This window comes from Bombus vosnesenskii, unplaced genomic scaffold (genome assembly GCF_011952255.1).
Source record: "Bombus vosnesenskii isolate JDL3184/JDL3185 unplaced genomic scaffold, Bvos_JDL3184-5_v1.1 scf7180000013297, whole genome shotgun sequence".
In the NCBI taxonomy this organism is placed as follows: Eukaryota; Metazoa; Arthropoda; class Insecta; order Hymenoptera; family Apidae; genus Bombus; species Bombus vosnesenskii.
Window position 1 is genome coordinate 1,227,390 of NW_022882947.1, and position 13,603 is coordinate 1,240,992.

The following is a 13,603-nucleotide window of genomic DNA, read 5'->3' on the forward strand; positions in this document are numbered from 1 at the left end:
AGCGGATGCAACAATTTTGCAACTGGAACGTCTAGTCCAGTGCAATTTCAACGCCAGTCGGTACAGTTTCAGACGGGCAAAAAATTCTGGTGATACGAGGGAACAAAGTTGAAATCCGAAGACGCGTGCTATTCAAGAAACATATTAATTAAAATGAAGCGGGGAAAGGACGCTTGTAATAGGAGTTTAGCCTCCTCGTAAACTACAGAATCATACATGTTATTTAGTGCTTATAGTTAATTGTTCAGTTCCGAAACTTCTCCTTCCTTAAGATGCGCAATTATTACTTCATAAACGCACCGTTGCACACCGATTTCTTTATGTCCAGAAAGCCTAATATCTTTCCATATGGGCAATGATTGAACGGCGCTGAGCTAGGATATTCCATCTGAATCAGTCACACAAGCCTCGAAAAAGAACAAATTCAACATTAGATATCTATTATCTACCATGTATTATTTATTAATAAAATAACAAACCCATTTTTCTTAATGTTATATTCTTAACTACTTAACATTTTGTACAATTTTTTCCTATATATAAGGGGTGGACTACCAATACTACCGATAACAAGGATTACATGAGATTACAAACCCCGTGCGTGTATACGCGAAGATACAAGAACTATCTATTTGATATAGGTAGTCCTTTTAATTCGGCAGTCAGGAGACAACCGGCAACGCTACGATAACAAGTTATATAAACATCAACAATGTTTTAATTTGACTATATTGATATATGTAATGAAAACATGAACTACTTGTTTCTATGAGTAAAATATTTGAACTACTAGTAAAATACACAAAAACAATATTCAACAGAACGTGTACCGCACCTCGATATTATATTGAATTTCATTTGTCACACTCCGACAAACGTTCGTCGCATTAAATAATACGTCTATAAATTAAACAATTTTACGAAGTATACGTTAATAAAAAATTTTATTTGTGTCAAATGAATGTTAAAATTGTGCTAGTCCTCTACCCTGGTTATCGTCAAATACAAACCGGTTGTAGGTGTCAGAACGAATGAAAGTGGATTATATTCATAAGGAATTGGAGTTTTGGGACAAACGCCAACCTTGTTTTTATGCAGGATTTTTATTAATCCAATTTTCGTTTGGTAGATTGCAAAACGTGCACCTGAAATAAATTATCGAATGTCAGATGTAAGTAAGTTCATTAGTTGTATTTTTTAATATATGTATTATGATACTATATATACTACACGCAACTTTACTAATCGTAATTCTATCAATTCTAAGTCTAATTTCCGATGGCAGATTTCTTGCGTTATGTTCGTCTAAAGTCACGCCTACTTTTTTTTCTACATCTCGATCTTAATCGCACGATCTTTCCGCTTGCATACTCGACGTTTAAAACTCCGCAATTCGTAATAATTCTTAGAATTTTCATTTCCAGAAATATATGTTTTTACCCATCCTCGTTCGAAGGATAAAATTATTTAAAGATATATTTCGTTTCATATCGCCAATGTCGATCAATTATTTGAATTATTTATCAAGAAAGAACCGATCGATATTTTGCTAAATACGTACCGACACAATTTCTCGGTCCATGTCCAAAAGGTAAATAATACATAGGATTCCTTTCTTTCATCTTATCCTCGGAAAATCTTTCGGGGTCAAATTTTTCTGGATCTGGATAGATCTCCGGGTCCCTGTGAATGGGAAAAACTGGCACCCATATCAACGTTTCTTTGGGAATTGTTACTTTCGTATTTTCGAACGTATAGTCTTCGACTGACTCTCTGCTTAAAAATGGCAAAGCTGGATACTTCCTTAGTGTCTCTGTATATGAAATAAGAATGATAATTACTGGTATAAATGTAGGAAGTAGAAGATAAACAGGTAACAGCAATAATGAGAATTAATAATATGATCATGCTATATAATAACCCTGAACTAATGCATCTAATCTACACGTATGAATAAACGATCAAGTTAGATCTTAGATGCAAGCGATTATAATATTTACCTTGAAACACTTTGTCCAAGTATTGCATTTGCTTTATAGTTTCGTACTTCCACTCTCCGTTATTTTTCGCCGCGAACTGTTTGATTTCTTCGCGCAATTTGTCCTGAATGTCATGATTCAAAGCCAATTCGTAGAGAGCATTGCTGATCGTAGTCGATGAGGTCTCGAAACCAGCCGCGAAGAAAATAAATGTTTGTGCGGCTAACAAATCGTCCGTCAATTCTACAAGCGAAAAGATATACATATTACGATATTTGAAGCGTGTATTTCACTCAGCAGCGATATAAGGATAAATTCTTAGAGATATCCTTATCGCACCGAAGCTTTCTTGCAAATTATTTACGCTAGTGTACTAACTAATATCGGCGACTCTTTCAGGATGCCTTTTCAGTTCCATGAGTATATTCATAAAATCAGGCCTGACGATTTTATTCTTCTCTCTGTATTCGATCGTCTCTCTAGTGATTCCCATAATCATTTTCGTTTCCTCGTCATACGGCAGTACACGAGCGAGAAAAACGTGCAACGGTGGCAGGATCTGCCGTATTCTTATACGCAATATTTTCCAGAAATCGGTAGAAAAAATTTGTTTACCGATTCGACGGAAGTCGCTCTCGTTTTCCGAAAGCGAATTCATCTCGATGCCAAAGGCGCAGCTGCCGATTACGTCAGTGGTGAATCTGGCGGCAAGTTCTCGCACATCGATAGGATCTCCTTTCTCTATCATCGTGTTCAAATAACTTTCAAGGTGATTAGAACATTCTAAAATTAAGGAGAAAGTCCCTCTAAGCTTGCCAGAGGTAAACACCGGAGAGAGTTGAGTCCTTAAAGGTCGCCATCTCTTGGCTTCCAGGGAAAATAGGTGATTAGATAATGGAACTGCCTGTGTTCGTTAAAAACATGATACGATACGTCACGGTTACTTAAAAGTGATTTATAGATTACACAAGACTAAAATTCATTTGTTTCTCTCTCTATGATTCTATTTCTTTCGATTTAAATTACTCGCATTCTTTTATATTTACGCATACTTACCGGTTCGCTTTTTATGAATCCTCGATTCGCGAATTTGGAAAAGTCTTTAATCAGGATGTCTTTGATGAGATCAGGATCTTTGACCATTAAGACGGGCACTGTTCTTAAAAATATTCCAACCATTGGTTCGTTCTTAAAATCATTGTAGTTTCTCGTTAGCAAATGTGGAAGCGATTCCTTTCCAAACATTGACTTCATAGTATTGCCGAAGAGGAGCGTGGGCTTTGGTCCGGGTACTCCACGGCTCGTCCAAAAATTGTAACGTATCGTTAAATAGCAGTAGAGCACAATGAGCGCTAATGCGAGCCCGCACAGTATTTCCAAGGTGATAAACATTGTATATTATACGTTGATAAGAAGTTATTTGCTACAGAATATAAATAACTTTTAATGAGGCGCGAAATAGGAATCAAACTTCATAAAATATACAGAAAATAGAATTTATACATACTGAAATTTTTGACTTCAGATAAACCGGGCAGCTGATATACCAGCCGGATTTCGCGGGGCGTTCTAGTTCACGAACAGCTCAAATATTTTTCAAACTGAAATGGAATCGAACTTGATAGAACTGAAAAAATCTATAAAAAGTTCAATACAAACATTTAAAAAGTCCCAGATTAATTAATATCGTAATTCCTCTAATTAAAAAATTCCAAAAAGGCGATATTATTTATGTAAAAAAAAAAGAAGATAAATTCTCCCCTTAACTTTAATTAAAAAATAAAATCTGGCTGAAGAACAACGAACATTCACAGTTTAAAGTTTAAAGTTGAAAATTCACCTGTATCACTATCAGCGGTCTAGTACGTACTGTTCCAGTCTTTTGTTTAACACAAGATATACATTTAATCGCAGTGCGCATGATCTACTGAGTCATCTACTGGCAAATAATGATTCCTTAGATTTACATGATATCATTTCTGCGAGCTCACCACAGTCTTAGTTTCTCTCTTTTCTTTTTTCGTGTAAATATGCATGGCCCGAACGAATAGCATGTAATTTAATATTTGATATGATAAATTTAATAGCGTGTAATAGCATGAAATTTATCATACACACGTACTAGACCGATTCTTAACTAAATTGTGTTCAAATCCTATTTTCTTGAAAATAGAGTCTTAAATAGAAAAATTTGCACGTTTTCAGCTTATTTTCATGCGTAGAATGATACCCACCCTGTCGATCGATTATTTAGTCTTGTCCAGTCTGAAATTAGCCACGTTTAAGTATACTCAAGATACAGATCATAACGTGCTAAAATTGAACTTCGCGTGGATTAAAAACTTCACCTTCGTCCGTAAACTGTAAACGATTCATATAGCAACGATAAATGATGTGAACGCTTTATAACATTTCATCATTCCTTCAGATTTTCCAAAGTTTCAACTTTTCTTCGACTGTTTAGTCTGTTATAAAGTATTATTCTTTAGTGATGTGATATATCGAGAAAAGACGTTCGCGCAATAAACAATCGTAATTGTTTCCCGAAAATATTCGTTGACAAATTTTGAATAAGAAAGGAAAACAGATGAAAATCTCTAACTATTCGATACGTGTGAAACTATAAAGCTGTTTATATACAAGTTAGTAGATTCAAATTCCTTTCCCCTCCTTTTCCTATACCTCTCAAACCGGTCTTACAGTTAAAATTCGTTAAAAAGAACGTAGTGAGATATTACTTGCCAACGCCCTGGCCACGCTGAGTACACTCGTTCCCGTCAGATCACGACGAAAGTTAAACAACGCCGAGCACAGATAATACTTAGATGGGTGATCGCCTGGGACTCCGTGTGGCGTTGGCGAAGCGCGCTGGGCCCGCGCGCCCCCGTGGTGGGGTTCGGGCTTTGGGCGCTTGGCGGCTCAGCTCCTCGGGGCCGCCAAGCAGTCCGGTAGGGGAACCGGGCACGACCCTGGTGTATGACAATGATGACACACCGCTCCATCAGCGGTGGTATTAGGCGCGCGGGGGAGACCCCGTTGCGACGCTCACAGCGGTTCCCGGGCCTCTCTCGATCGCAGCCGGGACGGTTATCGTGGATGTTTTAGTCGGTTGGAGTCCGACACTATCTCGCCGCTTTCCCCAGAAGCGGCCTGGCGTCCGCGCGGATTTCCTCCACGTAAAATATAAAAAAAAAAGTGAGATGTTACTTTTAATATTTCATTGATATTACTTTACTTTACTTTATGGCCTTCGTTAGACTACAAATAAATTAATAATTAATTTAATTCGATTAATGCATTAAACATACGTATAAAAAATTATTTATTTCATAAAATAATCTTATAACAAAAATACATTCCTCTTTTCCCCTAGTACATCATCAGAAAATATTTACAATAAGTTTACCTAGCCTGGTAATAATTTCCAAAGGAAACAAAATGATATATTACGTTGAATGTGATAATAATTACAAATAAATTATGAGAATATCATTAAATATCTTCTTTTGGCTTTTCGCTATTTTACTGCCATTAACAACTGATTCTTCATAATTGATTTCTTTAAAAATCAATCATAAAAATGAAGCTTTAAGCGAAAGAAAATTGCTATTGCGTACAGATTGCGTGATTTTCGTGGATTTTATCGGAGAGATATAGTCTTATGTTTACAACAGCTAACTTGAATATCGAAAGGGTTATAAAGTATTTTATTAACTTTCAACTTTCGTAATTTTTAGATCGAGTCCGTGTTTGGGTGCTAGCGTGAACGTACGTGGTTCATTTATATACGGAATTTGTGTTCGTTCACAAACGTCAACCTTATAAGTACGGAGGATTTTTATCAGTCCAATTTTAGTCTGGAAAATTGCAAAACGTGCACCTACGAAAAAAACATGATACAATATTAATATATCGTAGTATCTTACAATTGATAACCAATTTCAATAATATGCCTTATATAGTAGGTTTATCGATTTGTAAATAATTTGCTTTCGCACGAACAACTGCTTAACAAGGTGATACTACATACCAACACAATTCCTTGGGCCATCGCCAAAAGGTAGATAATGCATCGGATGCCTTGCAGCTACTGCATCCTCCTTAAACCGATCGATGTCGAACACGTCAGGATTCGGATAAATCTCTGGATCGCGGTGGATACCGTATGCAGAAATAAAGATCCTAGTGTCCTTTGGAATTGTGAGCTTTATATCTTCAAAGGTATACTTCTCCGTATTTTTTCTCATTATGACGGTCACCGGTGGGTATTTTCTTAACGTTTCTAAAGATAAAGAACCTCTGTTAAAACTTGCAATTTTCTGCAATTCTATTAGCTTATTTTATTATTAACGCATCATTTTAGTCTACGAGCATTTATAAGAAATGTAAACATTCATATATAAAATATCCAACAAACCTTTAAACACGGCATCCAAGATTGGCATTTTCTTAATATTTTCATATTGCCATTTCCCATCGTTCAACTCGTGATGTTCCTTGATCTCGGCTCGTAATTTATCCTGTACATCTTGATTTTGCGCCAATTCGTAAAGGGCATTGGCTATCGTTGACGAAGAAGTTTCAAAACCAGCCACGAAGAAAAGGAATGCTTGTGCAACTAGCAAAGGCTCGGTTAATTCTAAAACGAGAGAAACGACATTTTCATTATATCACCACCTTAAAGTAGAGAAAATCGTTCTTAAGACATTCTGAACAGTAACGTTTTGTCACCGGTCTCGATTCGCGTAGGGACGAACCATTCTAATTGCGCGCAACTGTTCCCTAATTTTCCTCGACTTTTCTTACCAATTACTCACGACAAACGATCACACCAAATTTCTACAACGTCGAAAAGCATACACACGTACTTATGCTCAACTTCTCAGGGTGATCCTGCAGATCCATAAGAGTGTTAATGAAGTCCGGTCTAACGATCTTGTTCTTCCTTCTGTGCTTTATCATATCCAAAACAGCGTTTGTGAAGAAAATAGTGGTTTCGTCTTGTGGCAGTATATAACCCAGAAGAGTGTACAATGTTGGCAAATTCTCACGAAGTCTGTTTTTTAATACCTGCTTTAAACCAGGACCGAAGAATTCCCTTCCTATATCGCGGAATTTACATTGCATGTCTGACATGGCATTCATGTCGACTCCGAAGGCGCAACTGCCAATTACGTCGGTGGTGAATCTGGCAGCCAGTTCTCGTACTTCGATGTAGCTTTTTGTCGATATCAATGATTCCAAATATTTCTCCAGAGTATTAGAACATTCATCGATCAGAGAAAACATGTCTTTTAGCTTGCCCGATGTGAAGGTTGGCGATAGTCTTGTTCTTAGTGGTCGCCATCTTTCTGGTTCCAAGGAAAACAAATGTTGAGAAAGTGGTTCTGCCTATATTGAAAAATTCGAATAATCGAAAATAAATAATATAGAACTTAAAAAAAATATATATATAATATATAATTAATATATATTTGAATATATTATTGTGTTATATTACATATTGTAACATATATTATTGAATTTCTAGAATTCCATATCCATATCTACATTCGATATCTATTCTTAATGATCAAACGTATCTGTTAAGTGCATTTCTAATTTTATGATATGAAACAAATTGATCAAAACATTATATTATGATTAATATCGAAGCTTATCGTTTAATATCAGTATATAACACTATCTATGAACTTGAAATTACACATTAGCGATTATACGAATTATAGATAGAGTGCACAGTGCAATAGTAACTTTCACTGAATTAACTAACTTTCACGCTAATTTTATTCGTGCAACCTTACTTCGAACTTATTTAATTCTTACATAAAATTACTCCTTCGCGTACTTACCACTTCGTTCACAGCAAGGCCACGATTAGAGAATTTGGAAAAATCCTTGATAAGAACAGTCTTGATTAAATCAGGATCATTTATAGCAAGAATACGTTGCGTTCGTACGAACAATCCAAACACAGGCTCATGTTTGTATTGTTTGTAAAAAGACATCAGTCGATCACCTATGGATATCCTCCCAAATATTACGGGAAAAAAATTTCCAAACAGTAGTTGTGGCTTGGGTCCAGGTATTCCGCGCTTCTCCCAATACTCATAGGGCTTTACTAGGTAATAGTAAAAAGCAAGGAAAAGCACGATAAATCCGCAAAGGATTTCGAAGGCAGCCATTTTCTCTAAATATTCGCCAAATTCTCGCAGCAATCAAAAATCCACTGACGAGAAACTGTAAAAGATACAAAATGTGATCTACGACCATCGTTATTACAACTTTCATTTTTACTAACCAAAAAGTGTGAAAAACGTTCTCTGATCTTTAAAATCACTCACTTTGGAAAATTACAAAGAATATAAAACACTAACAATCTAACTAATAGTGTGACAAAAATATGGACGATTCGTAGCAATGACAGATTTGTAGAGCTGGCATTCTATCCCTCTAGATCGTTAGATTCATCCACGTATTATGAATAATTTCACCAAATTTTTCGCGAACAATTATACCTTGTATAAAGGAAATAAACGTGACACTTAAAATGTGGATGAAAAAGAGCAATATTGAATTACGCAGCAAACACGTAAATGATGAACAGAAAGTTAGGAGAGAGCGACAATTTCTTTCAAAAGCTCAAAGAGTGAAGTTCTAAAAGTATGTACATACATGGAACACTGTAAAATTGGGTTCTTGGATTGCCGAATGGAATCACTACGACGATTCGAACAGAACTAATCTCCTACCATTGTCTACATGAAATTATATATTTCCCCATATATAATAAAACTATCAGATACAATTGCGTCACAACACACCGACGATGTCTATCGTTCTTCCTTCGATAAAGATAATATACAAATCAATCAATATGATTGTTGAAACCGTACGATAAGATAAAAAAATGCTATTTGATAGAAATTATATACGTGATTTGAACGGTTTTTATTGTGTGTCTATCTCTAATTTATTTAAAAATGTAATCGAACGAGTTAGAAACAGTCGCGTTTACGGTATGTTCTGTACATTTGGAAATGTTGAATTCGGGTAGTTTCATTTTGACGTTTGTTGACGATTGTATAAAGAATAACCGAGTACATTCGACGTCGCAGTCGCGAAACCGTTGAAGCTTGCTAACCTGTACGCTAGCAAGGGAGAAGGCATAATATACGGTACCCTTAAATGACTGCTATCTTTTTCTAGAACCAGAGATGATGGAACTCAGGCAATCGCTATGTGCGTTTGCAGGTCGCAATCAATCCCAATGGTATCCTTAAGCGTTGACGCTTTCTCTTTCTACAGTCCCCGTTCGAACTTCCCATTTTCTCATACCTGCACGATAAATTAATAATTCCCTAAAGCCGCATTTACATTTAGCAAGTACAGCTTAAATAACTTGTTCGTTTAATCAAAAATAAAAGAATGGGTTATTTCTAATTCTCGTCTTTGTCAGGAGCGATTGGATTGGCCATCGGGAGTTTGGGAAAAGTCCCACTAGGGACTTGGGCTCGTAGAATTTAATTTTCCTACGAAAACAGATATGAATAAAATTACAGTTGTAAATTATTTCTAACTGTCGCAGAAATAACGAAAAAACATGTATACTAGATATTTCCGTATTGGGGCTACTCGATGTAAAGTTTAATCAATGAACTGAAAATGGATGGCCAGTCAAAATTTATGACCCAAACCGTTCCTGATCGTAGTTCATTAACAAAGCATATGAACAATCCTCATCAATATTTCCATATCATCTTTTTATTATCTCATGTAAGTTGTAGTTTTCACGTATGACTGACTTGTTTCTTATTTATGTATATAGAGTCTGTGATATCGACGTGCTTTTTGTGCATAAAATGCATAATATTGATAATATTAGATTAGAGTTATATGATATAAAATATAATCTATAAATTGTTTGATTATGAGGTCTATCTACGCACGTTCGAGCGAATATGACATTTTAACATTTGCTCATGATATGCAAGATTCTGCACAAGAATAATAAAATCACGTTAATTCTCATTAAAATTATACTTAATTGAAGAAGATGTTAGTAAATAATATTAAATTAATCGTAATTTGCTTCACGCAAATTTTAATGTTCCTTTTATTATTGAGTGATTAAAAGTTCAGGACGTCCCAACGTTTTTAAAAATTAATGTATAGAAACTTAAGCGTTAAATGCATAAAATGGATGGTAGAAATGTAAAACTAACTTTTCTCTTAAAGTTATTACATGTATTTAATAAAATATATTATCTAATCAACACTGTCTCCCTTTATTATCAACATATGCATTCTTTCAAAGTGTATAGTTTTTCACCTTGATATATCATATGAAAAAACAACAACGTATTAGCGACCAGTACTTAACAATTTAATTTTATTAATAAACAATGTACTTGACTAGCTTTACTTTGATTGAAATTTAGATTACGATTTAACTTATTCCGCCAATATTACGACATTTTCAGATAAAATTGACTTAAAAGTAACTTCTTAGGTTAACTTATCTTTTTTCTCTTCTTATTGATATAATCAATTCAGTTATTAATGGTTCCTTCAAAATTATTGCGATCTAAACATCATTAATAGTTATTAACAAAGTGTGAATTATTGAAGTATTATAATTAAGTTTGAAAGGGAAAGAGTAATCGAGAGTAGCTAGTTTCATTATAAATATTTATTCAAAAGAATAGTCTTTTTTCGAATAAACTTATTATCCTACTATTGCTCGAACCTTTAAAAATACGAATAACGATTTGAACAGAGTCATTCATTGACAGTGCAAAATCATGAATGGACGGAGACCATGTGAATTTTAGAATACACTACTCGTATAGTGACTACTACTATTTGGTGACGTATTAATTGTGTGTTCCAAGGTTACTATCGTACAGTATGAATTCAAATGTTTCATTAATATGATTCCTTATATACATACATATATATATATATATTTTGCATAACACAATTTATGTTTGTAGTATGAAAATAGAGGTTATGTGTATTTTTCGTTCTTTCTGTAGATAAAATTAACTAAAATTTCATAATATTGTAAATATTAGGAACTATATCTTGTTAGCTTATAAAATATTTATTATTTGTATGTATATCATAAATAAACACATTTTTGTATTTTACAAAAGGGGCTGCGCTAACAAATTGATGGTATATTCAAGGAATTGTATATTAAAATCTATTATAAAATAAAAGTTGCCGAAGTATGATTTAGGCATTTGAATGTTTAAAGGAAAACGAGTGACGAATAGACAATATACTTAAAATATTCGTATGGAATAATAATTTTCGGCAAACATCTAATATAGCTACATATATACATATGTATGTGTATTATTTTATATATAGACGTAATTTATCAATTTTATTCATTCTCGAAATCTTTGATCCCTATTTATAAATGAACGTACGAATCTTCATAATGTTTCAAATAGTTAATGGCCGATATCGAAGTGACAATTGTTTTTTAAAGTTTTCAATCGTACACTTGTTAATACTTTCGTACTGTCTTGTTTAAAAATTTTCAGTTTTCGTTATCCTGCTTTTTCTATGTAACAAAACAAACTCAAAAGGTGTTTAGGTAAATTATTAAATCAGTATTTTAGGCATAAAAACATAAAAAACATGCGCAGTTTCATACGAATAAAGTAGAACAATCTACTTTTTTAGGTTATCGTTACTTTTTATCATATCTTGTGTTTCTGTATTATTGCTTGATTTCTAATCAATTAATAATTGCTACAAAAAAACAGTATATATTGTCAATTAGATATTAAGAACATCGCAGGTATTATTGTATTTTAGTACTTATCTCTTTTATCTTAATGTATTTATTTATGTACACCATTGTTATCATATATATATTGTATTTATTATATATATAAATGTTGCTGAAAAATATGTATTTTACAACAAATAATAAGATATATATATGTTAGGAAAGGTTCGCATCAATCATTATATATATCATCTGTAAGAGGAAAGTAACTATTAAGATTAACCTCCTAAATTGAGGAATGGCTCTTGGTATTTTGCAGTTTGCCTACAGGAATTTAGTCAAGTGCCCATTAGTTTCCACTATGGCAACATCCGTGTCAGTTGATGAGCGTATGTTAAAAGGAATAAGAAAAATAATTCCAAATTTGAATAATACCAAATATAAAGGACAAGATGGTAGAATTGGAATATTTGGTGGTAGTATCGAATACACTGGTGCTCCGTATTATGCAGCAATGAGTGCACTTCGCACTGGATGTGACTTAGTGCACATATTTTGTGCGAAAGACGCAAGCATTCCTTTGAAATCATTTAGCCCAGAACCTATTGTTCATCCAGTTTTAGATCAATATGATGCGATTAAACAAGTAAGACCATGGCTTGATCGTTTGCATGTAATCGTTATCGGACCAGGTCTTGGTAGAGATGATAAAATATTTAAAACAATTGTTGAATTAATTTCAATTTGTCGTGATATGAAAAAGCCACTAGTAATTGACGCGGATGGATTATTTCTAATTAGCCAAAAGCCTGATATTATAAAAGAGTATCCAGGTGTAGTTCTTACTCCTAATGCAATGGAATTCAGTCGTCTTGTTAAAGGAGTACTGGATAAAAATGTTCAACCTACACCAATGATTAAAGCTAACGATGTTAAACATTTGGCAGATGCATTTGGCAAAAATGTAGTAATTTTGCACAAAGGAGCGAAGGATGTAATTGCAGATGGACATAAAGGTACAGAAGCTGTGTCATGTGGATTAGCAGGTTCTGGAAGAAGATGCGGAGGTCAAGGAGACTTACTATCTGGCGCGTTGGCTGTATTTTGGTGGTGGGCTATTTGCGCTGGAAGTAGTGAAAGTGCTTTGTCACCTCCAATAGCTGCAAGTTACGCTGCATCTAGATTAGTAAGAGAATGTAATGCATCTGCATATAAGATAAAGCAAAGGGGAATGCTAACATGTGATATATTGGAACAAATACAGCCAGTTTTTGCTAGAATTTTTGAAACTCATTGTAACAAGTGAGCTACTTAGCTAAAATGACTATAATTCTGATGTAAAATATTTTTGTATGAAACAAAATTGTTTTTTCTATAAAAGTTTTAAATATAAAATCTTTATGTATATGTTGTACAGATCGGTTAATAATAATTGATAATAATATTGATATTGATTATAGAACATCTTCATTCAATGGGAGAAGTCGAACACGAAGCACCGATTCCTGAATTATATCTATAATTCCTTAATTTTTTATAGTACATAAAAATTTAGTATATTTTTGGATCATTAAATCATGAAGTGATATCGTTAGAAAGGAAAATTATATAAATTCAGGAATGTAAAAATCACAATGAATTTATTATAACTAATGATAGATCTTTTTAATGTCATTAAATGCATTACAAAATAAATAAAACATTTTATAAGCTTTCATAGACTTACTTCTACTAATTGTTCTTTTTTTAGTTATCTTCATATTTACAAATGGTGCATTTCAGTAATATCTTACTGTGAAAAAATTTTCATTTACAAGTTTATACAGAAAGATTATCGAATTTATGTTTACAAAATGAATCGTTGATTTAATTTAGA

The 13,603-nt window shown here is 33.7% G+C and overlaps 2 protein-coding genes across 4 annotated transcripts; one reads left to right on the forward strand and one right to left on the reverse strand.

Moving 5' to 3' along the window:
- Positions 1-925: 925 nt before the first annotated feature.
- Positions 926-8,211, reverse strand: LOC117233523 (cytochrome P450 6a2-like). Its single transcript, XM_033493892.1, has 10 exons — positions 7,832-8,211; positions 6,848-7,370; positions 6,397-6,618; positions 6,010-6,261; positions 5,695-5,859; positions 3,036-3,379; positions 2,358-2,883; positions 2,001-2,222; positions 1,562-1,813; positions 926-1,145 (listed from the first exon to the last, which is right to left on the reverse strand). Exons 1-10 carry the CDS (start codon positions 8,162-8,164, stop codon positions 976-978), a joined length of 3,009 nt encoding a protein of 1,002 aa, XP_033349783.1. The 5' UTR covers positions 8,165-8,211; the 3' UTR covers positions 926-975.
- A 3,220-nt stretch (positions 8,212-11,431) lies between these two features.
- Positions 11,432-13,452, forward strand: LOC117233515 (ATP-dependent (S)-NAD(P)H-hydrate dehydratase). Of its 3 annotated transcripts, none has more exons than XM_033493875.1 (2): positions 11,432-11,589; positions 12,047-13,452. In XM_033493875.1, the coding sequence occupies exon 2, from the start codon at positions 12,089-12,091 to the stop codon at positions 13,031-13,033; it is 945 nt and encodes a 314-aa protein (XP_033349766.1). In that variant the 5' UTR covers positions 11,432-11,589; positions 12,047-12,088; the 3' UTR covers positions 13,034-13,452. The 3 variants fall into 3 exon arrangements, with proteins under 3 accessions (XP_033349766.1, XP_033349767.1, XP_033349765.1); XM_033493876.1 differs by lacking the exon at positions 11,432-11,589 and adding an exon at positions 11,669-11,796; XM_033493874.1 differs by lacking the exon at positions 11,432-11,589 and adding an exon at positions 11,919-11,952.
- Positions 13,453-13,603: the final 151 nt, after the last annotated feature.

Coding starts and splice junctions, on each gene's coding strand:
- LOC117233523 (XM_033493892.1), bottom strand. CDS start 8,164: ATGGCTGCCTTCGAAATCCTTTGCGGATTTATCGTGCTTTTCCTTGCT. Junction 6,262..6,396: donor CTTGGATGCCGTGTTTAAAG/GTTTGTTGGATA, acceptor CTTTATCTTTAG/AAACGTTAAGAAAATACCCA. Junction 3,380..5,694: donor AAAAATTACGAAAGTTGAAA/GTTAATAAAATA, acceptor TTATCAACGTAT/AATATACAATGTTTATCACC.